Source organism: Salarias fasciatus, chromosome 1 (assembly GCF_902148845.1).
Source record: "Salarias fasciatus chromosome 1, fSalaFa1.1, whole genome shotgun sequence".
NCBI classification, from domain to species: domain Eukaryota; kingdom Metazoa; phylum Chordata; class Actinopteri; order Blenniiformes; family Blenniidae; genus Salarias; species Salarias fasciatus.
The window spans coordinates 30,561,696-30,587,679 of NC_043745.1; the positions used below are offsets into that span (position 1 = coordinate 30,561,696).

At 39.8% G+C, this 25,984-nt stretch overlaps 2 protein-coding genes across 7 annotated transcripts; one reads left to right on the forward strand and one right to left on the reverse strand.

Annotated features, from left to right (window-relative positions):
* The first annotated feature begins 931 nt into the window (after positions 1-931).
* Positions 932-3,570, forward strand: LOC115387291 (myoblast determination protein 1 homolog). Its single transcript, XM_030089961.1, has 3 exons — positions 932-1,664; positions 1,833-1,905; positions 3,209-3,570. Exons 1-3 carry the CDS (start codon positions 1,128-1,130, stop codon positions 3,400-3,402), a joined length of 804 nt encoding a protein of 267 aa, XP_029945821.1. The 5' UTR covers positions 932-1,127; the 3' UTR covers positions 3,403-3,570.
* A 1,501-nt stretch (positions 3,571-5,071) lies between these two features.
* LOC115387253 (troponin T, fast skeletal muscle isoforms-like) lies at positions 5,072-20,522 on the reverse strand. Of its 6 annotated transcripts, none has more exons than XM_030089909.1 (16): positions 20,348-20,521; positions 16,637-16,676; positions 16,515-16,528; positions 16,091-16,099; positions 14,384-14,506; positions 12,151-12,168; positions 11,861-11,881; positions 10,616-10,634; positions 10,481-10,526; positions 10,087-10,203; positions 9,303-9,380; positions 8,036-8,149; positions 7,825-7,934; positions 7,523-7,613; positions 7,373-7,413; positions 5,072-5,322 (listed from the first exon to the last, which is right to left on the reverse strand). In XM_030089909.1, the coding sequence occupies exons 2-16, from the start codon at positions 16,654-16,656 to the stop codon at positions 5,283-5,285; spliced, it is 861 nt and encodes a 286-aa protein (XP_029945769.1). In that variant the 5' UTR covers positions 16,657-16,676; positions 20,348-20,521; the 3' UTR covers positions 5,072-5,282. The 6 variants fall into 6 exon arrangements, with proteins under 6 accessions (XP_029945769.1, XP_029945774.1, XP_029945783.1 ...); XM_030089914.1 differs by having other exon boundaries at positions 16,091-16,096; positions 20,348-20,519; XM_030089923.1 differs by lacking the exon at positions 11,861-11,881 and having other exon boundaries at positions 20,348-20,519.
* Positions 20,523-25,984: the final 5,462 nt, after the last annotated feature.

Consider the following 25,984-nt stretch of genomic DNA (forward strand, 5'->3'; position numbering starts at 1 on the left):
ACATTAGGAAGCACACTAGCAAAATCCATCATAAACACGCATATCAGTCTGACACCGTGATTTCTTTTTCTAATAAAAAAACCCTGAAAGATGCCACAAATTTACACTGGTCATATGGACACACACACACACACACTCAAGCATGCACAGACGGGGGAGGAGCTTGATGACTGTGTGGGTTTATGGCCTCCTCAGCAGGTCAGTAATCTGACTTGTCTGTCAGATTGAATTAAACAGCTCAGCAGCTTATTTACTGAAGAAACATGAATTTATTGAAGGAAACTAGGAGCTGGTTGTAAACTGACCGCGTTTGCTGCCGTACTGTTTCCAGATATCTGAAATAAAGATGCGCATGTGTGCGCTAAATGTGTGCTTGGGACAGTAATCGATGTGTGCTTCCTGCAGAATAAAAGCATGTAATAAAAGAAGAACGTGTCAAAAGAAGGCAGAAGACTTCTTCATCAGCTTCATTATGACAAAGTCTTAATGATGTTGGTGCATGAAGGTAATTCAGAGATTGGATTCATCTATTTCGGTTTTCTTGGCTGTATAATCTCTTTCAGTCCTTCAAATTTTCAAGTATTAAATAGTTTGATTGCAGAATAAAAGAAGCCTTTGTTGTTTTTATCCAAATCATGACAGCGTTTAAACGCTGGGTAGGAACGAGTACTGTTATCGCTGCACGGACGTCTTCCTCCTCAGTGACACGTGGTACGAAGCCTCTGGTTGAAAATGCGGATGACAGCAGACTGATTTGTGGGATTGACTTCATTACCCTCCTATTGCTTCCTTTTCGTGACCTGTGTTACTCACACACTTAAACACACACCCCAGCAGACCATTGGCCACTGAAAACCCCACCCAGTCTCCTCACTGCTGTCTTTATAAAGACACACCAAGTCAAGGGAGCTGAGGCTACACTGACTGGCCCTTTAAACACACAGCTCCACCTTTAGACCGTTTTATTTTAAATTAGTCATGTCAGCTCACTTCAATGAGACACTTTTCAGAGACACTGTTATGTTTTATCTCTGTCTTTAGGTCAAATACTGGACTGTATTTTTTTTATTTCTTGCATTTTCTGTATTGAGAAGGACTTCTGAGGAGCGGTTCTCCTGCAGAAGCTGATGGATCTCTCAGACTTCCCCTTCCCTCTCTCCTCTGCTGATGACCTCTATGACCCCTGCTTCAGCACCAGCGACCTCAACTTTTTCGATGACTTGGACGCGCGGCTAGTGCACGCGGGCCTGCTGAAGTCCGAGGAGCACCTCCACCAGCAAGCGGCCACCTCGGAGGAGGAGGAGGACCAGCATGTGCGGGCCCCGGGGGGCCTCCACCAGGCCGGACACTGCCTGCTGTGGGCCTGCAAGGCCTGCAAGAGGAAGACGACGCACGCGGACCGCAGGAAAGCGGCCACCATGCGCGAGCGCAGGCGGCTCAGCAAAGTCAACGACGCGTTCGAGACCCTGAAGCGGTGCACGGCCTCCAACCCCAACCAGCGGCTGCCCAAAGTGGAGATCCTGCGCAACGCCATCAGCTACATCGAGTCCCTGCAGGCGCTGCTCAGGGTCGGCCGGGACGACGCCTTCTACCCGCCGCTGGACGCGCACTACAGCGCGGACTCCGAGGCCTCCAGCCCCCGGTCCAGCTGCTCCGACAGCGCAGTCAGTCCACTCTCTTTCGTTCTAATTCATAAAAAAAAAAGTGCATGTCTAGTTTATTTAAATTGCTACATGCTGCGCTTTTGAGGAGCTCCGCATTTGCAGTTTGTGTATTCTGCACACACACAAAAAAAAAATCAGAATCACATTTGCATTTATTTGTCTCTCCAGATGGATTTCATCTCTCCCGGTTCAACCACAAGTGAAAACAGTGACGGTTCCTACTGTGGACAGACAGCAGAAGGTCAGTTTCTCTACTGTGATGTGTTTAGAGTCGCCCTGGAAACATCCGCCACATGTTCACCTGTCAATATGAAACATTGGGATTGTTTCTTTTTCCTCCTTCAAAATGAATCAGTAACACATCATGTAAGATAGAACCAAACTATATTAAGGATAATCTGATTCTGATAAGACCTTCATTTTGAATTCTGATGCTTTCATGATAGAGAATTTTTTTTGTATCACGCTTAAGATTAATGTATCTAATGAAATACAAACAGTTTTGGATTCATCTTTATGTTATATTAACTACTTTTTCATTTCTATGAAAAGAATTGCCCAAGTTTCACCCACATCATTAACAGTTAGGCCTCAACTTTTGTCTTTACCAAAACAAACCTTCAAACACTTTATTGGTTAAACATGGCATAAGCAATAATGTCCAGACCTGTGTTTATGATCGGACTTGTGGCAGATGAAGAAAATCAGGTACACGATGTTGTCTTGATCACACACATTTGCAGTCTCCACCAGCAGCATTTCATGAGCAGCAGGGTTGTAAATTTTCCTCGACTCTGGCTCGTTGCCACCAGTTATAATGTGAAGTTGAAATGATGGAGTGAAATGTGATAATTAAAAATGATGGTCTCCATCTTCTTGGTCAGGAATGTTGCAGTTCAGTCAGTTTTTTGTTTTTCTATCTATCGATCTATCTATCTATCTATCTATCTATCTATCTATCTATCTATCTATCTATCTCTCTATCTATCAAGATATATTACATGATTTACACTACTATCATGAAAATGAATGCCCTCCTTTCTAAAAATACAAAAAATAATATGTGAGGTGGTATTTATGTGAAATAATATCAGAAATAAGTACAGCACAGGGACTTATTTCTCACTATTTTTTCTAACCAACACAAAACACAATGCATAAACTCACAATAACCAGAACAAGCAAAAAACATAAAACAAACTATTAACAGTAAAGTAATTACAACTTTTCCTTCATCAGGGCCACATGAAGAAAGTTCAGAGTGTAAAGATGAAACTGAAAGAGTCTTTGATCAGGATTAAATAGTGAATAACCAGGTTACATGAACACGTCAGCACATTAGTGATGTATGAGTTAAACAGCAAAACTTTCAAAAAGTATTTCAAACAAGGTTAAAATGTTGAATCCACAACCAAAATTTCATTTTTGGAAAATCCACAAATGTCTTCTTCTTCATTTTTTTTGACTATCAGTTTATTGCAAATACTTGTCTGCTCAAAAACATCATAGTTCAGGAGAAACTAATTCTTTTTCCTCCTCTTCAGATTGCAGCAGCAGTAAAACATCGCTCATTTCCAGCTTGGACTGTCTGTCCAGCATAGTTGAGCGCATCAGCACAGAGCCAGCGGCGCCCCCTGCAGGAGACAGCGTGGTCCCCCAGGGCCCCGAATGTCTTCACAGCGGCCCTGCAGCCTCCAGTCCAGCTGCTGAACCGGACAGCGCCTCCGAGCCTCTGTGAACCCTGACCCTCTCCAGACTCAGTCACCTCCATTTGTCCGGAGGCCTGATGACAAGAACACTAAGATTCCTGTTTTCTCCAGAGACTTAAAGAAACAAGGACTTGTAGTTTATATATTTTATAGCATTTCTCTTACTTCTTGTGTTTGAAGAAATTTTTTTTCTTGAAGTTTTGCATCCAGTTTTTTTTTTTTTTCCTGGATAAACTTAAGGCTGCTGTGTTTGTTGAATCCCTGCAGTGTTTTAGAAAGAGGACCTTTTCCATTTTTATTTCTGCTGATGAAAACTGAGGACCATTTGGTACATCTCTGTCCAGTGAGGAGCTGAACACCTTACAACACATTCAAAGAGACGCTGAATTGATTGTTTGAAATATTTCTACATTATTTATGAGTGAATGAACGTCAATAAACAAATATTTATATTATGACAGACTCATTCACGTTTGATTGTACTTTGAATTTCACCTTCTCTGGTATTTAATTCACGTACTCCTTGATCATGCAAGCTTTTCTGGGCATTTGGGAGCTACTTTTTATTTGATTATTTGCATATGAAAAGTTTTTATTTGAGATTGGAGCTTCTCATGAAGCAGTCCAGTTTTAGTAATTATTCACTTTTAGAACAACAGAGTTTACCTAAATGCTTTCCATCAAGTCCTGCTGGTAACACATGTATCCAATAATACTCTTTTTCAACACTCTGGAGTTCTGGAGTCGTCGGGATGATGGTTTAGATAAGTTATGAACCGCCTGACACGAGTTAAATCTGGTTTAGATTCGTTAAATTTGTTGAAACTGTTTTCGGTCATAAAGGACAAACTATATATTGGTTGAGGCGAATTATGAACTTAGAGAGGTGTGTATCCTGGTATCCTGGTTCAGGTAAGGTATACTTGAATTGTTATGATTAGATTTGAGTAGTTAAGACTGGTTTAGATAAATTACCTGGTTTACACAAGTGATGACCTGGTTTGAATCTGGATTAATAAGAGACTTGTCTGAATAACCTATGACTCTTTGAGATAACTTAAAACTGGTTTAGATAAATAATATTGGCTCTTTCATGACTTGCAGACTACTTGCTCCACAGCATCTATAACCCGGGTTGAAGTAACGTTTTACTTGGCCTTTCTGTGCAGTTTGCATTTTTTCTCTTTGCATGGACGTTCTCTGGATTCTTTGTTCCCAAAGTCCAAAACACGTGTTTGCGGTGTGAGTATGAGAGTGTCTGACCGTCTTTGCCCTGTTACAGACAATTAACCCATGAAATAATGAACAATACTGACATAAAGGAGCTGAGTTAAAGAGAGGAATCTCTCACAGCACATTTCTCAGCAAAAACCTCTGCATTATTGCGTGAATTGTTATAAACTCCAACTGCTGCCAGAAAACAATGAGCGATGGTGGGTTTTTTTTTTGAAGTAACAGAAAATAAACTTATGAAGTTTTTGCACTTGATGCTCGATTTGATACAGACACTGTCGAATTAATGACACAAAAACAGCAGAATGATGATGTGATGAACATGATCCACAAAGCTTTAACTTTGTATAACTGCAGCAATGTCAAAATGTAAACATTAGATTTCTTTATAGAGTTGCTCAGAATAATGTGATTGTCTGTTGTTTATACTAATCTAATTAACCAGACTGCAAACAGATATGGATGATCACGCATTTCTGCACTTTATTGATCGAATGTCACATCTTTACACAAACACATTTATTTCTTTATTGAGGGCAAATTCATTCTGAAATGATTTCACTGGCAGGTGCTAAGACATCCAGCTGTTGGTGCTGCTGCAGACCCCCACCCCACAGGGGGGGGCTGATGGATCGTGCCTCCTGCTGGCCCGGGCTGACCGGCTCCGAGGACGCGCTCACTTTCTGCGGCGGCGCGTGGCGGCTCCCTTCTTGCTACTGCAAGGTGCAAAACGCACAAAACAGAGTCAGAGCTGCAGACTGTGGGGGAGTCACTGACGATCTCTGCCCTCCCAGTGGACGTTTTAGATGTAATACTCCACATGAAGTGCATAAACACACAACAAAAATCTAATTTAAAGTCCTAGTAAGTTAGAACGGAGCAGGTTTAGGTTTAATGATGAATTTCATGTTAAAAAAAGGTTTAGACTTAAAACTGTTGCATCTTTTCTAATTAATTGTTTTGCTAATAGTTTATTTAATTATAAATTGTAATCTTCACACTGTATTTATCAGATTTTAACTTCAACATTCAAATGAAAATGTGCTTCAACAAAAGCTAATACTCTTTTTTCATAACATAAACATTAACTTTTAACATGGTGTCAAAAGTTCTTCAAGAAGAATAAGATATTTCAATACAATAATATAAAATAACAGTTCTGCTTTAATTAATTACTTGAAAAATGGTTTACTTCTGAAATGATCAAACAAATGTTTTACTTCGACCGTCATTGGTGCACAACGTCTTTTTTTTCCCTTAGTAATGGTGGTGTGGAGTTGTGCACTGGCACACGTATGTACACAGGTTATAACATACTGTTATTTTAATAAACTGCTAATCTGTTCCGAAGCATGAATACAGCAGATTCATACAGATCAATCTGCACTGTAGTTTTGAATCAGAGACAAAAATGTTCTTAATAGATAAGAAATGATAAACTGTCAGTACATTTTATAAAACACCATAAATCCTCTTAAAAAACTATATTTTGGAAGAACTTTATTTTTTAATTTTAAGTTGTGGCATTCTAACATTACTGATGCAACTTTTTATGTTGAATTTTTATTTTATAGTTTGGGTCTGGATTACTATCGCTGTCAGCTGGTGTGATCCTTTCACTGCAACTATGAATTATCCCTGGAGGTAAAAACAATGAATAGGAAAGCATAGGTTTGTGCTGAAATGTAGGGAAACAAGTAAACAAAATCAAGTACAGATAAAACAATGTGTAACAAAGCACAATTACTTCATAATTTCTACTCACTGTCTCAAACTATTCATGCGCACAAGACTGAGTGCTGTCTAGGTCTGTGGCGCCCCCTGCTGTTTGTTCATATGACAAAAGCTTTTCAAGTTAAACCCATCTTCGTGCTCTCTATTCAAATGTAGGATCACACATTTTATTAACTAGTTTTGGCCTTTGAGCTCGTTAACCGGTTTGAATATAGTTTACAGTTATAATACAGTTATATGAATTTTAGCAGTTTGACTATATCGTTACTGCTAAAGTTGAGTTGAGTTGACTGTTTTAGTTTCAGATTTACCAACTTACCCTGTTTGGCCCTTCTTTTAGAAGTTCAAGCTTTAAAATGATGCTTTTTTACGATTTCAAATAGCTTTTTTACCATTTTCGATGCCATTGCTTTTATCAGTTCTACCCTCTTTAGACATTTTCAGCTATTGACTGTTCACTTTGTAAGTTAGTTTCAGTCATTTTAGTCATTTAACTATTTAATTTTTTGACTAGTTGTCACTTTATTTCTACTTATCAAATATATAGGTGCACTTGCATCATTGGAATTATTACAATTCAGTCTTCTTTTTTTTTTACATCATTTGAAACTGTTATTTATGAACTATAACAATTATTTTTGGTTTTTCAGGGTAAAGTTATCAATACATTTCAATTGAATTACCCCATTGAATACATTTGTGGCCTTGTGTGAAAGACTGTGCTGTGAAAGAGTGAATGATTTCTGCTGTGCCAACATAATTAAAATGAGATTTAAAAAAAAGTATTTATATATAATTGTGTGAAACCTTCAGGAAGTCACTACAGAAAGCCTGAAGAGCCACAAGAGTTGACAAGAGTGCAGCAAAACTTACAAAGTCTTTAGCAATATCGCTTCATCTCCCAAATATTTAAAATGTACGATTGCATTAAAACCTATTTATACGTCCACACGAATAACAGAAGGCTTGTGCAGAATACTGTGTTACATTTGAACCTCAAAAAAATGTGCATGCTTTCTTCTCATCACTTACTGTTTCTGCAGCTCTTCGATGCGGTTTCTGAGAGAGACGACCTGCCAGACAGAGATTTGATTCAGTTTTCATTTTCAAGGTACATCAAGGTTTTTTTTTTTCCACCTCAAAATCATTTGCAGCACAAACACACAACATGTGGTGGCCGACCTCGTATCTCTGTCTCTTGAGCCTCTCGCAGTCGTCGTACTTGATCTCCTCCAGGCTACGGAGCACCTCCCACATCTCTTTGGCCTTTTCCCTGGAAAAACACGGGACAAACAAGTTTGATGAATATCTTGCTTATAAAGACGTAAATATTGATTCACTTTCAAGGTCAGATTAATTATGCATGGCATTCAGCAGAATGAAACTGGACTAAAGCGGACAGTTTGAACGTGTGTGTGTGTGTGTGTGTGTGTGTGTGGTCTGTGAGCTTGATTCACCGCTCTTCCTCCTTCCTCCTGTTTTACCTCAGTTTGTCCTCACTGAAGTTGTCGATGTTCAGTGGCTTGCATCTCTCGGACAGAATCTTCTTCTTCTTTTCTCTCTCGGTCTGCTTCTTTCCCCTCTTCTGGTCGATCTGCAAAAGTCACACCGGGAGGTCAAAGGTCAAAGTTCTCACAGACATTTTACAGTTTGCTGAAAGTGAAATCACAACGGGCGGTAGAAAGAAGGAGCTACCCTCTGCAGGTGGCTGGTGTAGCCCGATCCCATGTTGGACAGCGCAATCTTTTTCTTGGCTTCATCGTCAGCCTTCCTCTGAGCGTCAGCTTCCTCTTTCCTCAACCTCTCCGCCTGTAAATGAAACGTTTATGAGACATTTTAACAGCATGAGGCTGGAATCACAAAGAAGAGAGCGATTACTCTCCTCATCCCACATACTCTACAGTCATTTAACAAATCTACACATGTGGCACCAAAATACATGATAATAAAGAATAGAAATGCTCATTTTGATGCTCTACTATACTTTTGCATCAGTCTCCACACCAACAGAATGTTTCCTGCCTCCATATGAGACAGATCCTTACTGCTGTCTGCACAAAGTGAACCGGGGGTGTGTGGGGGGGGGGGGGGGGGGTCCGTCTGATGCTTCTGGATTTTAAAAGGAATTTTGTGATTCTAGTTTTGTTTTGAAAAAAAACAAAACAAACAAAAAAAACTGGCATTTTGAAATAGATTTATACAAATCAAATGCACTTAATGACGCAAGCATTTCAGTGCATAATATTAGTCAAGACATTGTTTTGAATTTATTACCATTTTTATCAAAAGTGATGATTTGCAAAGAACAAGCTATGAACTTCTTGGCTAAATTTCACTGTTACAAACAAACAAACAAACAAACAAACAAACAAACAAACAACAAGGCAACACAAAAACACCAGACTCCTATGAGGAATGCATTGGCTTGTGCAGCTCTACTATTTAAAGAGACATCTAAATGCCATAAGATCCCTGTGTTGAGTGCGGACTTGAGGGTTTTTCTCTGAGTTTGCATGTTCTTCCTTTGCTTGTCCGGGTTTTATGAAAACACTACAGTTTAATCCCACAAGAAAAAAAGAACATTTCAAGTTTTCTGGTGTAAATTGAGAGGAGGGTGTGTCCTGCCTAAAGAAGAGATAAAGACAGCTGGGTTTGGTGATATCTGGTTTTCCATCATGTTAAGTAAAGCGGTTTAAGAGATGATTCGTCTCTCTCCACATATCAGACAGAGAGATCAGCCGTTGAAGTTGGCAGTAAAGGCCAGTTAGTGTGCAGGATAAATTGGTAAGTCGTGACTTTTATTTGAGATGCCACATTTGTCAACTGAAACTGCAAGATAAGTGATCTTTCTTTAACTTTTATCAGGAGGTACTGACTCATTCATTCAGATCTTCCATGAATCCAGACAGCGGGTGAAAGTTAGAGACTTGTGTGTTGGAATGAAAGCTGCGGTCCGTCGTACCTCCCGCCTGGCCTGTCGCTCTTTATCCTGCTCAGCGCGGATCCTCTGCTGCTCAGCTCGCTCAGCGCGACGCTTCTCCTGAACACAGCAAAACACAGCAATGAAATCCCTCTCCCACCTTCACACACACACACACACACACACACACACACACGCACACACACACACACACACACACACACACACACACACACACACACACACACACACACCAGCAGATATCACATCCAGAGAGGATTGTTAGATAATAGAACTTTTAAAATGTTTCTACTTTTTTTCGGAGGTTGAGTGATTTTGTCAAACAAAATACATGGAAATCTAAAGAAAAGTATCGGCTTGGTCTTCTCTTTGAATGAAGAGAACTCTGCTGTGCTCAGCACTGCAGGAAATGCTTTCTTTGAATTGAATCTATTATTAAATTATGAAGAAGTAATATGGACATGTCAGGTAATGGAGATGGGGAATCAAGGTAATAATCATGCTGTCATGATCCAAAACTCTGCTTCATAGCTCCTGGACCAAAATGAGTCTGACTTCCCTGACGTAGAATGTGTGCATACGTTTATAGTTTATAAATGAAGAAATGAAAATTAAAAGGTTGATGCTATTTACAGGCTCAACCCTGAGGTTGCTCAGAGTGTAACTGTCCCACGGATACATGTTTTCTTGCTAATAAAACAGGAAATAAAACACATTTCAGTATAATCGCAAGAAATTTCATAAGTAGAGTGCATCAGCAGAGATAGATTCACATTTATTTTAACTGTTTGTGTCCAAAACTCACAATTCTTTCCTTGAGAGCGATGAGCTCCTCCTCCTCCTTCTTCCTGCACTCAAAGTGAGCGTCGATCAGCGACTGCAGCTCATACAGATCTTTGTTCTGACGTTTCTTCTGGATGTCCTGTTTGAAAGAAAAAAACAAAACCCCAAAATAAAACTATCAGTTCCAAATGTTTTACAAGTGTCATAGAGGAACCAGCAAATATGATCATTGACCCAATAAATAATAAACAGTTTGTTTTATCTTTCAAAATGATGATATTTTGCTTGCTGTTTGTATTTTGTATGTTTCTTTTTTTTTTTTATCCTCATACATTCAGATCACTGGATTTTAATGGACAATATTCACCCACTCTTTTTAAACCATTTTAAAGTGAAACGTGAAGAAACTTGCTTACGTCAAAGTCCACCTTCTCTCCATCGGGGATCTTGGGAGCACTCGGTCTGTTGTGGGAAACAAACAAGTTAAAAAAAAAAAAACAATCAAGTTTCAAACACCTGCTAAAGATGACACCAGAGGTCAATGTACTCACTTGAACTTTGGCTTTTCTTCTGTTGATTCAGGGGCGAGCGACACCCAGGAGAGGAGAGAGACAATGAACCGTCAGATGTGTAAAAATGGAGCGAGCGCTCACAGCTACTGGTTAATGAGGGAAAGGGTCCATGTGGACAAACGGAGTTACATCTGAAGGCTGCAGGTTGTTTCACACCTCAGCTGGATGATCGTAACGTGAGAGTGAGTTTTAATTATAGCAATACTTTCCATCAACAGTGACCGAATTACTGAGCACGAGCCTCTCTTTGAAGTGAGCTTGTGAAGGTTGCAGACCTCTGGTCCGGTCTGAACTCACTCACTCCGCCTGCATCCCAGCCAGCCAGCATATTTACCAACTTACTATTTATTCTTGTTTCCTTCAAACTATATATGGTAGTGATCATATGAAATTTAATAAATATATATTTTATACTAAAACTGTGTTTGAACAGAGGTTTCATGCACATGAATGTAGCACAAGGTCAATGTCAAAGACGTCAAAGGGAATTTTTTTTCACAGCAGTCTAAATAGTTGGACGATGATAATATAAAGTGTAGAAGCCAATCTTTTACAGAAATGTAGTTACAAATGTTTCTATTTTATGAAATTCTGTTGAGAAACATTTTAGCCAGTTTTATTTTCTGCAGCAGAATTATGTTAATAATTAATCCGTAAAATATCCTTTATTCCCAATATAGTGACTTACACTCCAGTTAAATTCCCAAAGTGTCCCAAAACTCTTCTGCTGTCTGGTGCTCATACAGAAATTCAGAAGGAGCGGTTTCTCTCTGCATGTTCCTGAAGATGAAGGCTCGGCTCGTACGCAGGAATGTGGCCACTGTCCGACGAGACGTTCCCAAATTTACTCATTAATTTCTTGTGCATTAGTGTGTGAATCAAACCAGTGTCATCAAAAGTGCTAGAAGTGAGTACGCTGCGTTCATGAACCACAACATAAAACTATCCACCAAACTGAACATACAGGTGCGTCGGGGAACACTTTTCACAACGGGAAGGAGAGTTTGAACTCGAGGCTACTGTTAATAGTTTTTTCAGGTAAAGACACAATCAGGATTGGGACGTGTGTGATTAGCTGGTTTTTTTCTTTTCTGTTTTCTGTCATTGTTTGTTTGTTTTTTGTGCAGCCCTGTCACTAGAGTAAAGGAAACAGACAACACAGGGGGTAGGAAGGAAAAAAAAAGCAGGCAAAGCAACAGCGACTCAGCAGGAAAGACAAACTACCATCTTGATCGCCCTCGTCCACTGGCAGGACACATTCATGCAAAAAAGAGAAGAAGCAGAGATGAGCAGGGGGGCAGCCGGCACCACGATCCAGCATTTTATGAATCCTTCACACTGTTCCTCCTCGTCACCTCGGTCGCCTAAAAGCCAACCGACTAATTCAGCCTTTGCTCTCGGGGGGGAGATCAGCGAAACAAACAGTTAATAACGTGTCAGAAGTGTAGATAGAAGGCTTCTCGAACCGGCAGGGAAACAATCAGAAGAACAGAGAAGAAGTCGAGTCAACATACCTTCCTCTTCATAGGCCTCTGCATGCAGCAAGCGTCCAAAGCAAGAGCAGAACAGAGATCATTAGTGGTGGCACCGGGCAGCCTCTTCCTGTCCTCTTTACAAAGCACAGCTTAGGAAGCACATTTACCAGATTGGGGTGTTCAGCTCAAAACTTTAGAGACAGAAGGAAGCAACTGCACAAGTCCCAGGTCACACACGAATTCTGCACAACACTGCAGGCCAGATTCAGTTTGGAAAGCGGCGTTTTTTTCTTTTTCTAATGTGACTTTTATCGGCCTAAATTGGTTGTGCTGAAGCCGCAACTCTAAAGCATGAAACCAACAAGACTTTTGCAGCGACTCCCTCTGCAGACACATTCATCACACATCAAAAATACATATGATCAGAAACAAAACATTTCCATGGAGGATTTCAGTGGATGACGATGGTTGTTTTGCAACACCCCAATGTAAATGCTTTGGAGCAATTTGCCAATGTCACTCCGTCTACACACAGAACAAAAAAAGAAATGATGCTAAACATGGCCAGAAGGGAGGCGAAGAAACGGCTTTTACATGACTGAAATACCCATCATCCTCTCTACTGTGGCCTTGACAAGAGACGAACGAGTTTGCCAAAATATGCAAACAATGGAGATGGTCATTAACAACAACATGGGATATGAAAATGGATGCAAGGCCGTGGATGACGCAGGGCAATCGATTCATGTAAAAGGCAGCCGATTTTCTTCTTCTCTCTTTCAACATTGACTCTATATGCACAGCTCATGTTCAGAACGCACACACGTGACGCTGAGTGATAAAGTGCTCTGTGTGACAGAATGGTGTGGTCACTGTGGAGAGTTCATACAGCCAAGGCCGAATGTGTGACGCAGTGAGCTGTACAGTGACACAGAGGGTGGCTTTTTTTTTTTGTGACAAGCAGTGCGGAGAATGACTGTGACACAGTGCAGCTGTTACGGTTATTCAGAGTGTTGTCTGTTGACGCCGCCGAGTAACCAAGTGTCTCCAAACTTACGATTCTGCTGTTATTAGGGCCTAAAAATACTCTGAGTCTTTCACTAGAAGAAAAGAATACAGGCGTGATCCAAATGTCTGCACCGAGTAACTCGCTGTAACGATGAGCTCAAAAGAAATCTTGTAGAAATGGTAACCTGATGCTATCTGCAGGAAAGAAATCAACTTTTTTTTAACATTCTAGTGCAAGTTTATTTCAATGTGGTCGGAAAACCTGCAAAAGCAGGAAATAAAGGGCTGAAAAAGATGTGGGTGCAATAAAAAATAAAACAAACCTTAGCATTTTCTCTTAGCATCAACACTTAATGGAGCCTTTTTTCTTTCTTTTGAGAATAGTTAATTATGAGAAACTGGTTCTGCTTTTGAAGAAGGTAACAGTAAATCTCTCCTAATTAATCTTTATGGTGTAATTATGTCTGATTTTTAAACGTATCTCAAAATGTTTATGGGTCAATTTTAATGTGCAAATGGTGGTGATCATGGTTTTTGAGACTCTGACAGCTACATATTTCTTTCTTTTTTGTCAAACTGGGGCTGCTATAAATAATTGGCGATCAAAGTGGAAAGTGGCTAAACAGAAGCTTGAGAAGCAGCTGCATGAATTAATTGCAAAATTATCCAACCCAAGAGGTCAACTGAGTTTTTTTGTGTGACAATAACAAAAACAGGAAAATGTACCAGACAAAGCTTACATTTCTGAGGTTTGTTTTGTGAATAAGGACAGAGAAATGCATAGTTAAAAGATAAAATCTAAAATCAGAAACACTTTGTGGCAGACATCGTCACTGACACTGGCAGAAAATACTCTTTGAAAGCAGCTTTGCCATTATTAGAGCTTCTGCTTGTAAAACCTACGTTTATTTAGTAGTGTAGTGTTCTTTCATTTTCTTTTTAATTTTTTTTTTTTTTTTGGCATAGGAATAAGATCTCTTATCTAAAATCTGTTCATTGCGATCAGGGCCTGGAGAAGAAACCTGCAGATATTCATAGTGACAGTTTGAGGTGCACTAGTAAAACAACCTAAAGACTGAGGATCTGTTTTTTTTCTGCCTGAACAGAAAGTGAAATCTGAGTCGTCCTCTCAGACTGCACACTCTGGCCTGTCGGGGTGGATATGTCTGGCTGTGTGTCGTTGCCGTGACGACCGGCCGTCTGACAGAGCGGGGTGCTGGATGTCCTGCAGGAGAAAGGTGAGCGGAGCGGCCATGCCACGTACCTTCCACCACCTCCTGTGGCTCTGGCTCTGGCTCTGGCTCTGGTTCAGGCTCTACCTCTGGCTCTGCTTCTACCTGGGCCTCCGCCTCAGGGGCTACTTCTACTTCTACTACCTCCTCCTGGGCTACGGGCACGCAGCATGCACCAAACCGCCGGGGAGAGGAAGAGTGTCGGAGAAGGCCGTTAATGGAGACCACAGACATGACAGAGCCATTAGAAACCAAAAAGTGAGAGATTACTTTAGTGACAAGTACGATGGATGGATGAGCGCTGCTGGAGAACAGAGAGAGAGAAACAGATGCTGATGAGACCGAGTCGGTTGACCTTTCACACAGAAGGCGTATTGAACGTCCGAAGCCAAAAAGTACCTGAATGATGAGCAGTCGTTCCACAAAAAACTGAATGAAAAACTGAATGGACATGTTATTATTTCATTTGCATTCTGGGTAAAATCAGTAGTACTTTTGAAGATAGCAGATAAATTCCCTTTTTAAATGTTATTTCTTTTTATTTATATTCAATTTAAATCAGCTGTTCCCAGTGTTAACGCAGCCATTTTTTTTAATCATTACTATTTCAGAATATTCAGACATCTATTCTGAAAAAATCTCAATAATTACGTTGATAAAAGTTGTCATCTAAGTGACCTTCATGAATCCAGAACTGGATCCTAAAATTTCATGAACTGGGGTCCAAATTTAAACAATATATTTTATCTATTTTATTCACTTTATCTTAAAAACCTTTTTTCATCAATTTTCATGTCATAATCCTAATTTCTCAAGATGATTCCCAATCACCTCCTCTTAATGCATTTCCTTCATTTCTTTGTAAAGCACTGAGTGAGCTTACATTGTGTCTGAATTGTCCATTAATTCATTTTTGCTACCATATATTTCAAAACTCTTATAACTGATATTGTTTCAAACTGAATTTGCTCATGTCCACACTGTTTATTTGAAATTCTCTTGCATTGAGAATACTGAACCTCTACACTATAGGACTGCATAGCGATGCCAGATGAGTTTTTCCGGCTTCAGACCATTCTTTCAGGGAGTTTCCGTCTTCTTTTGTTCATCATACGTCTGTTGTGTGAATAAGGTCAACAACCCGAGATTTACAGATGACCATGTGAACCTGTCACGTGCCAAGAAAAGAAATGCAAATGGCCTGGAGGCTCTTTCGCATTTTATTCTTCAGCATGTGATCCAAACATCACTCCGCCAGAGAGAAGTCACCTTTAACTTGAAAGTGTTTGACTGACAGCTGGATGTTAGTTACAAAAATAAAAAGTCGGTATGTCTTTGAATGCTCACCTACAGGTTAGGATATTAATGACCTTACACATACAAATAAAGAAACAGCCAAAATAAAGCTTCAACCTTAGATAAAGACTTTTTTTTGTTGCAAGGATTAAGAATTAAAGCTACACGTCAGCCTTATGTAGTACTTATTATCTCTTAAAAGCAGATCCAAATGTGAGACAACAGTTCACTTTTAGCATTTTTTAAAAAATCCACTCAAATGTTCATTCTTGAGTTTGTGTAAATGATGCATGTAATTAATTGAATTTTGTTTAAAAAAAAGAAAAAGAAAAGAAGCAAGTGTCACTGTCAACCACTTCAAATTAAGGGTGAAACAAGGCATCTGAAAATTAGTGCAATGGAGAAAGTGCTCTTAAAAGTGGATTGGGTTCGTTTGTCTTTACCTTCCTCTTCTTGAATCAAGGAGACGATATGATGGAAAAACAGAAACATAAACACGAGATCAATTCATTTTCTCATTCAAATGTCAATACAGATGTCAATAATGAGGAAAAATGGGGATATATAGATAACATGAAAATCAATATATCTGACACGTCTTCTAAATACATTTTGTGAAGATCTACATTGGAAAAGAGGAACAGCAGTTTGCGGTGAGAGCATCTATTTAAAGCACCATGTTGCAGTGACAACACAAGGAAGAAAAGAGTTATTTTTGTCAGGTTAAAGTTTTTCATCAAGTCAAACTTATATCTATGTAACAGATAAAGCAAAGAAAATGTCCTGAAATGGTCACTCTTGGCAATGTTGTCATTCTTTCATATGAACTGCACGTAGTAGAAACAGAAAAAAGTTTTAGTTACTCACCCTCCACCTGATCTCTGAAAAACAAAAACAATAAAAGAAATTAAAAAATTAACCAAAAAAACAGTCTTTAAAAATGTAAATGCTATTTAAAAGAGTGGTGCAGCAGAGCTGGGTTGACTTACATGTCCTCAGTGTCAGACATGTTGACAGCAGACTTCTCACCTGAGGAAGAGACAAAGAGGCTGGTGAGTGGAGCAGATATGAGAAGGTTACCGGTTTAATCCCCAGGCAGACGTGCGTCCTGATGCAGGAATACCAGAGGTCTCCTGTTACCATTCACTCCTCATTGTCATGAAAGCATAAGTATGTGACTCTAATAAACACCTGTGGCAGTAAAAATGTTTGGAAACCAGACTCAGTATCGAACTTCATTTGCGGAGTCATAAAATATTCAGTCTGCATGATTTTAACTTGGTGCTGTGAGACATACACGCACAGAGTGTTCTTAAAAATAAACATGTGTGTGTCATAGTTCAATGTGACAGATGGTGACATTTACAGTTGTTTTTTTTTACATTATAATACATTATTGCTATTTAAAAACACTAATATGCATACCTGCATTATGGGTTTGATGCCAGATTTGCTTTTTGAAACTTCCACTTCAGCAGTACGAAGTTCCCAGTTTGGCAGCATTCAGATGCTTTATTTTCTTTTGAAATTCTGAGTTTTACTGCTTCCAGTTTAATTCAGTGAATAATTGATAAACAAATACCTTGTTATTAGAGGGCGTAAATAAAAGTAGTGATAAATTCTTCATGGTTTGCCAGTCATTTACAAAAAGAAGTAACTTTTACATGAAGACATCATAGACTGATGCTGAGAAAATACCAACCACATTTTTACAAATGAGCCATCATATTATAGTGATTTTTAAAGTATCATACCATGATTTTGATGTGCTTCCTTTTTTTTTTTAATTTTGTTTTTAATAAATTAAAATATCAGTATTGTGATGGAAAAAGTTCCCTTCAATAAAATGAACTATGAAACTGAAAACTTTCCCAAAGCAATGTGAAGTAACGAAGACTTACTTGTTCTTTTTTTTTAAAACTCTCAAACAGGAAAAGTATGCCTGGGATATGTTGACTATATGATGACAGGGCTGTGGCGGTTCATCACATGCGACCCCCCCCCCAATAGCGTTTTGGCACCTTGTCCAGGACAGTTTGCTCAGCTGTTCAGCGGGTGTCACCCTCTTTACAGGTTGGTTTTGACGTGTGAGAATCCCACAGAAAAACTGCGGCACATTAGACATCGTTGACACTGGTATCATGTGAGGCTCGTTTGGCCTGAAAGATATTCAACGCTTCGCTCTTTTAGTGACTTGACTTTGACTATTTCAAGATGTGTGTCACGCAACTCATTAGCATATCGAGAGTCATGTTGATTGTAAAGAGGCAACGGAAAATCATTAATTCATAATATTTTAAAGAGACATAGAAACTTTCATCCTGAATGGGCTCACAATGCTTATATGCTTGTGGTTCACTCCCAAGCTTTTTAACTTTATGCGTCTTCAGTGGGTTTTCTTTGTGGCTGTGGACTGGTGCTGTGGGCTTATTTTCAAAGTTTCAATCGAATAAATTACATTTTGTAGCTTCATGAAATAAATCAGAGTGGAGAGAATGTACAGAGCTGAAACAATGAAAGGCTTTCTCACAATCAACACAGGTTTACTTATGAAGTTCAAATAATATTAAAGTTGAATAATAAGGAATAATGTATTTAAAAAATTGAAATGGGTTCATTTTTCACCCCAATGCTGCGGAAAAATTAAAATAAAATCAACTCACAATTTACTGGAGTGGTGACAGGAATCTGGAAGAATCTTAACAATCTGACAAACCTGTTAACTTGACATCAGCAGGAGGTAAATCACGAAATACCAACCTTGATTAACTCATTTGAAGGCATCACACCCAAATAAGTGCATGAATCCATTTCACTCACGCTGTTGACTTTTGGAGCAATAAATCCACACTAAGACTGTTCTTCTAAATACAACTGCAGCTTTCACAGTTTAACCTCCATGAGGAAAACCCCCAAACACACTTCGATGTGAAAATGTCGTTCGAGGCTCTAACGTGAAGCTTAAGCAGCAAGAACGATTTAATTGAGTCTGAAGGGAAGCGCTGAGGGCCTCTGCCGATGGACGTCAAATTGCTGTTTATTCTATATTCAACTGCACAATATTTGATATATATAAAGTGTCTTTGGATGACTCCTTCGCACTTAGTGCTGAGCACAGCTGCAGAGGACTGGGAGGATTAGCTGTGGATCACATTTCTACCCATCAGCTGAGGAACGGTGTCCAAATAGCAGCTTTAATCCTCCAGCTCGGCCCGGCGGGAGGATCCTGAGAGACCGGCCGGCCAATCGGCATCGATGGCAGCCGGCGGCAGCCTCACCTCTGTGTGTCCAGCCTTCACTCAGTACATGCCGACACTTCAGCACCCAAGTATATTTAGTGGATGCCCGCTTCATTTCTTCACTATGAGCGCACTGGATGCTGAGAAGTGTTTCTGGCTCTTTCTGAAACTAAAACTCGGTGTTGAAACCCAAAGACCGATGAAACAGGTGAAACCGCCGGGGAAAATCACATCACCGGCCAATCCAGAACAGATTTAGATTGAAATACCAATCGGGGAAGATTATATCCACAAGTCACGACCCCGACAGAGACTTGGCCTCATGAAGGGTGGGAATGTATCTCGCCATCTTAAAACCTCAACTCTCCAAGAAGTTGGTCTTGTTTTCAAGTGCAACCGAAATATCCGTATGAGCGTATCAGTTCCAGGGAGCACACCATCATAAAAATTATAGGAATAAACTGAGGAATAGACGGCCGTGGAGACTAATGACATAATCTACAAATCTGACATTTCAACATCTATTTAAACTGAGCCTAAAGCATGATGCTAAATCCTCTGTCTCCTCTGTGACTATTGAGGCATGTGCTGTTTGAAGTCAATCAAATAAAATGTTTTTTTTTTCCATTTTCAAACTAAACAAAAAAAAAAGCTAATTAGAAATAAATGAATTAAAGTTTTTGTGGTTTTAATGAATCCGATTTTGATCATGCGGCTGAGCTCTACATTTTGTCAGCTGTTCACCTGTGAGCCTCTCCAAGCCACGGCACGGCACTGACAGGCTTAAAGGCATTTCAGCAGGTTTTATTTAACACCCACAGTCCTCTGCGCCAGCAGTGCTATCTCAAAGGAAACGTTAGTGTGACGAATTCAGCACTGATGCGTAGACACCAAAACAGCTGATTTTCATTTTTTTTTTTTATAACATTGTAATGCTTCTGCCAGTATCTAATTTGTTTGAATGATAATAATAATTTGACTGTATTTAATCATATTTAACATCCCTGTTAAAACTCGCTACCATTTCATTGTTCAAAAATGTGACCATCCTCTTGTAAAGTACTGAGAAATGCAACTTAAAGTTGTTGTTTTCTCTCAGTTTGTTGTATTTTTTTTCCATTTTCTTTTTGAAAGTTACGCTGAAGCTGAGCTGATGGGACCCCAGCCCTCAAGCTGAACTGCAAACATCCCAAACATAAACTACATGTGTCTGTCATGCAGCTGAACATGTCTACACCTCGCTCAAAAGTTCCTCCTGAGGTTACAGCCTGCAGTGGTGGAGGATGTTTTCTGTGCACTCCAGGCTCGTTTTTCACCTGCTACACACACAAATTATCACCAAAGCCAATTAAAAAAAAAAAAAAATCCACAAACTACTTATATTTCCTGAAATAGGAAAGAAATTTTTTGAAATGAGTTTGATTAATTGAGTGGTTTGAGGGTTAAAAGTGTGCGACTCACCTGAGAGATGAAGGGAAGATCCTCCTCCAGCGATGAAGGTGAAGCTCTGTAAGGAACTACAGGCTCCTCTCAGAGAATAAGTCCTTGTGTTATAGTGATACTTGAGCTCATCCGGCCCTTATTGGCTGCGGGTTGAGCGTGAGGTGTGTGTGTGTGTGTGTTTGTGTGTGAGGTATATATGTTTATGTGAGGAAAAGGTGGGGAGGGGTCGGGCGGCGCAGCCCGTGACCCTGGAGAAGGAGATGGGCGAAATGCTGCGGATGGAAGAGGAGGGCTCAGGTTTTGGAAAGGAGCAGCTGAGAAGCTTCTGTTGCTAAATTTACAGTGATAGAAGGCAGGGAGCGGGCGTTACACATCAGCTTGGCATTCAGACAATGGAGGGAAAGTCTCTGTGTGTGTTGGTTGTGCGTGCGCGCGTGCGCGTGTTTTGACAGCCACTTCAGCAAGCAGTCAATCAGTCAGACACTCAATCAGTGCAGGGAGGCAGAATAATGGAACAATAATAGAACATATATCTCACCAGTCAGTCGGTCCATTTAATGTGATTTGTGGAACAATAAAATCAACGCATTTCAATCAAGACTTCTGAAACTTTGGCTTTTATTGTGGAACAACAAAAACAAAATCAGACCCAGATTTGGTTCCATCCTCAGAGCAAACGAACAAATGTAACCATGTTCTCTCTCTTATGTGTGAAGATCAGCAACAGTTTGACACGTACATTAAAGGATGTCGCTGAGAAGTGTAGAGTTAGAGTCACAAGCAGGAATCAGCTCTATAATGTTTACAGGTTTTTAATTCCTCTGAGTTTGCATGTTCTCTATGTGTGCGCATGTTTTTTTTCTGGGTTCAACAGTTTCCTCTCATAGTACAAAGATCATGCTTTTTGAGGCCCGTGTGTGACACTCAGACTGCTGGTAACTGTGAATGTGTGTGTGTGTGTGTGTGTGTGTGTGTGTGTGTGTGTGTGTGTGTGTGTGTGTGTGTGTATGTGTGTGTGTGTGTGTGTGTGTGTGATATGTCTGAGGTGAAGCCAGCGCTCCAGGACTGGATGAATAATGAGGCGTTACTGTGACACTTCAGCTGAAGCTGCGTCAGCCTGATGCAGCTGTGGCTCTGTCGATGCAGCATGTCGAGTGGGTCGTTGAGCAAGTCGCCTGTCAGTCGGAGGGTTGAAGGTTCAATGTCGAAGTGTCCTTGAGCTGAACCCCAAACTGCTCCCAGTGGATCGGATGAGCTTTGCATGGCAGCTGCTTCCACTGGTGTGTGAGTGTGTGTGAGTGTGTGTGAGTGTGTGAATGTGACTAACATAGCGAAACACTGTGGGGCTGTAAAGCACAGCGGAAGTGAAATAATTAAAGCTGAGATTAAAGTCCTTTGACACAGAAATCACAAATTACTTCTTTTGTTCATACGTCCATTTTGACATTATGGGTTTGGGATTTCATGTGCAAGTCTCCTTCTCTGTTTTTGAGTCTATTTGTTTGTTTGTTTCATTTTATTCCCCATGTGGATGATCTAACAGACAACAAACAGCTTCTATACAGGGAAGCACAGGTGCTGTCGATACAGAGCAGAGCAGGGGAGGAGGAGACAGCGGCTATGCAACTCTCCAACTGTTTACACTATGAAATCCACAAGCTGTGAGCTCAGTGAAACTCCAGCAACTGTGGCTGCATTGTTAATAATGATTTTAATTGCTTTCTAATGTGCTACTGTCATAAATGGTAATGCAGTAGTGTGTGAATTACATGAGCTAACAGGAGCAGAGATGTCTTAATTCAGAGCTCCCATTCATAATTTCCACAGATGATTGTAGGTTTGGGTGTGTGAAAGCAGCTTTACGTGTCACTCTTGGTGTTTTCACACCTGTTAAGTTTGGTTGCATTTACATGAGCCCTTGTGTGATTAATCTGTCAGAGCTGCTTAGTGTACACTGCCATCTGAACCTTGATGTGCTTTTAATGATCAGAGAGTAAGTGTTTACAACGCAGATCTCTTGGCAAAGTCGGTCCTGAAGGGCCACAGCTCTGCATTTTTTTTTTTTTCATGTCTGCCTGCTTCAACACACCTGAATCTCATGAAGATTCTTGGCCAAGCCCAGCAGAAAGCCTGGAGCCTCATTGCAATCAGCTGTGTTGAAGCAGGGAGACATGGAAAACATGCAGGACTGCGGCCCTCCATGAATGGAGTTTGACTCCTGTAAACCAAACATGCTAAGACGATTCATGATGGGTCATATTTCTGCAGATTTTCATCATTTTGCTCTGTAAACCTGCTGTTGGTTTGACTGTTCTGGTACAGCCCTGTTCAATGTTCTGACGTTGTTTTGGTCTGATAGTTGAATATCAGTATCAATGAAATCCCAACTGGACCAGTGTTTTTTTTTTCTTCAGTTTCAGTGGCAGTGGTTGGATATCTGGTTGGATCCGGTGTCTGGGGGTCTTTCTCTTCAAAGTCTGCATGTTCCTCCTGTACAGATCTTTTGTTTTTTTCATAAAACACTGATTATACAAGGAAAATCAGCTTGAAACAGTATTGTTTCACAGTTTAATCCATATTAAATACTAAGCCTGACTAAAACATCCAAGACTAGGAGAGAGCGAAAGAAAACAAAAAGTACATCCCATCAAATCTAAATAGCTGCACGTTCAGACTGAAACCAATGGTAGACTGTGGCTAAAACAAATATTTTCCCTACATTTACAACATTAGCAATGGAATTTCGGGAATAAAATACATTTTCTAAGAACAAATCAACGACAGAAACAAAAATGAAGTGCATCAAAAACCCTGCACTAAATATGAAATATCCATGTTACTATATTATGAACATGTGTGATCAGCTACATATTTATACTTCAACCAAATGCAGTCAAGGAGATACTTACTTGTAATTCATCCATGTGAGGGTTTGAGATGAAGAGATACAAAATACAGACGTTATGACTGCGAAAATTGATGATATTTAATGGGTTTCTGCCAGTGTGTTGATGGCTATGAAGTTACACTATTGCAACTACAATAGCAACAACACGTCATCAGTAGGGTAAAACTAACCTGTCTCACGACGGTCTAATCCCGGTCTGATTCCATTAACAAACTTTAAACTTTAAACTTTAAACAGTGCTGCTGTAAAGAAGTTCATTTTCACAAAAGTTTAGTTGAAAACAAAAGCAAAAACATTAACCAAATTAATAAACAGTTGGATAAAGAGTTAAAGAAGATAAAGAAGCTTGAAATAAGACAAAATGCAGGAACCGAAACATACTGATTTATGCCTACCGCAAACTCAGACCTCCACTGATCCTCCATATTAATAATACTTCATCTACTTTATGGCTGCATGGAGGTGAAGATGTACCCAAAGTATATATCGGACTGTTGGCCAGAGGGTAACAGGGACAACACTCACAGTATGAAAGGATAATTACTCACACATTCACATTTATGGGCAATTTAGAGTCACCAATTAACCTCCCTGGTGTTTCTTTTGATAGTACGTATGTATCTACAATGTTATAAATGTATGTTTCTTGTTTTGACTCCTTTCTACATTTTTAACTCTCAGTGAGTTCACAGCTGGTAAAAATACCAATACAATAATCCCACATGCTTCAGTGCGGCACACAGGCACACAGCATTGTTCTGGAAGTTATGAGAGTTATGTCGCACTGTGTGCGTCACATCAGCTGTCCAGCAAATGTTCTGTTTGCAGTTCTTTGTCTGTTGTTAGGAAATAAAAAAAGAAGAAGAAAAACACCCTAAAAACTTCTGTATGTGTCAATACTTAAAAAAAGAAAACACTGCCGTCCCAATAATTCTGGTGAAAAAAAAAGCAGGATAGAGAAATCATTGTTTTTCATATTAAAATGCTCTCCATAACTACACAGAATGAATCAAGAAATAATGACTTTGGTTACTGTGTGTTGTTATGGTGATACTGGCAATAAAGAAAGCAGTGAGGAGTTAAGACATAGCAACAACTCTCAAAATACTAAAAAAAAAAAAAAAAAAAAAAAAAAAAAAAACCCCAGCAAATTACAGTGTATTTGTCAATTGAATTTGTAATGAATGAGTAAGTGGATCAGTCCAAAATGTTGCTCACTCTCCAGCATTACTGAGAATAAACCTAACTTTCAGTGTTTAACACAGCAACTGTTGGTGTTAAAATCAGACATGAAAACACGGGACGAAGCAAAAAAAACATTTGCAAAACAAAAAAACGCAACTTAGACTGATGTATAATAAATACAAATTGGCGAAGGTGGAGGCACATGAGTCAAGCACAAAGTAGATGAAACGAAAATTTTCTGTCAAAAATAGGTTTTGGCAGCATTAACACTTTCTATTAGGAGCACAGACAGCCGTCAGATGAAAACTTTGTGTGTTTTCATTGATCTGCAGCACCTGTCAGAGGGCAGCAGGTCCAACAAGGCCGCATGGGTCTCAGATGATGTGGCTGACTCTTTTGAGATACGGTGTTGTGGAAATATCTTCCAGTTCTGGCGCCAGGCAGTCAGTGACTTTCTCTGCTGCTTCCATCGCTGTCAGGCAGTTCGGGTGAGGAAATTCAGGATTTGACGCAGCGTTTCTCTTACACCACTGTTTTCTGGTTGTTAGTTAAATGCTGGAATTATCCTAATAAATTTGTATTGAAGGGTAATACTATTAATGGCTGTCAGGATTCATGGACCTGTGGAATTCTTTCCGGATAATGAGAATGCAAACAAATCATATTCATGTTTTATTTGTATCTGCAGTGGATCATATCTGCCTCCAGTTCCTTCCTTTCTCACATCAGTCACCTGCATGTCCCTGCTCACTGCATCTGTGAACATCCTGACTGATCCTCCTCTTCTAATCCTGCCCGGCCGCTTATTACATTACTGTGATTTCTCTTCCATACTTGACTAAACCATCCTAACCTCCAGTCTCCCAGTTTCCCACCAAAGTGACGAATGCAAGTATGAAAACTACAATCTTAACACTAGTTAGTAAAAGGTTATTTGTTGTAATTGTTTGAGTGAAATTGCATTAAAATTGTTTAAATGCACGAGAGAAAGTTATTATTCCAGAGCAGACTGACAGGAAGTGCAATACTGCCCCGAGTGGACTGACACGTTATTGGAGGTGAGTTGGTTTCTGTGGTTTTTGGTCGATTTGCTGTGCAGCAGATTAAAAAAAAAAACAAAAAAGCAAAAACAGTGACCGTCAATTGCAGTTTGCAAATTGTGCTTGGTTGTACTTGAAATGACCAACAATCATCTCTATGTTTCGTATTGGCCATCTATCTGCTACTCCTGGGGCAACCAAGGCCTCCTATTTAAACACACAGTGCTGTTCCAGGTGACGGAGACTCACTTCTGCAGTCTGCCTCCTGTACAAACACCCAGTTCCACCCAAGAAAACAAAGTTTTATCGTGTCGAACGACAGCATAAAATTCCTGCTATTTAGTTCCTCAAATCAATTGCCATGCTAATTTTGGATGTCTTCAAAGGAATACAACAAGACTGTTGATAATGGTTGTCTGGATACATCAGATTCAAAAATACATTATTTCAGGAAGTTGAAAGCTTTGAACTTGGGAGTCAGGAAATAATGTATTTCTTGCTTTTGTTGAAGTAGTGATTGTT

Excerpts from the sequence above, each read along its gene's own strand:
- LOC115387291 (XM_030089961.1), top strand. The coding sequence starts at position 1,128 with ATGGATCTCTCAGACTTCCCCTTCCCTCTCTCCTCTGCTGATGACCTC. Across the intron at positions 1,665-1,832 it reads CCAGCTGCTCCGACAGCGCA|ATGGATTTCATCTCTCCCGG; the intron begins GTCAGTCCACTC and ends TTGTCTCTCCAG. Across the intron at positions 1,906-3,208 it reads CTGTGGACAGACAGCAGAAG|ATTGCAGCAGCAGTAAAACA; the intron begins GTCAGTTTCTCT and ends CCTCCTCTTCAG.
- LOC115387253 (XM_030089909.1), bottom strand. The coding sequence starts at position 16,656 with ATGTCTGACACTGAGGACAT. Across the intron at positions 10,204-10,480 it reads GAGAGAAGGTGGACTTTGAC|GACATCCAGAAGAAACGTCA; the intron begins GTAAGCAAGTTT and ends TCTTTCAAACAG. Across the intron at positions 7,614-7,824 it reads TTCAGTGAGGACAAACTGAG|GGAAAAGGCCAAAGAGATGT; the intron begins GTAAAACAGGAG and ends GTGTTTTTCCAG.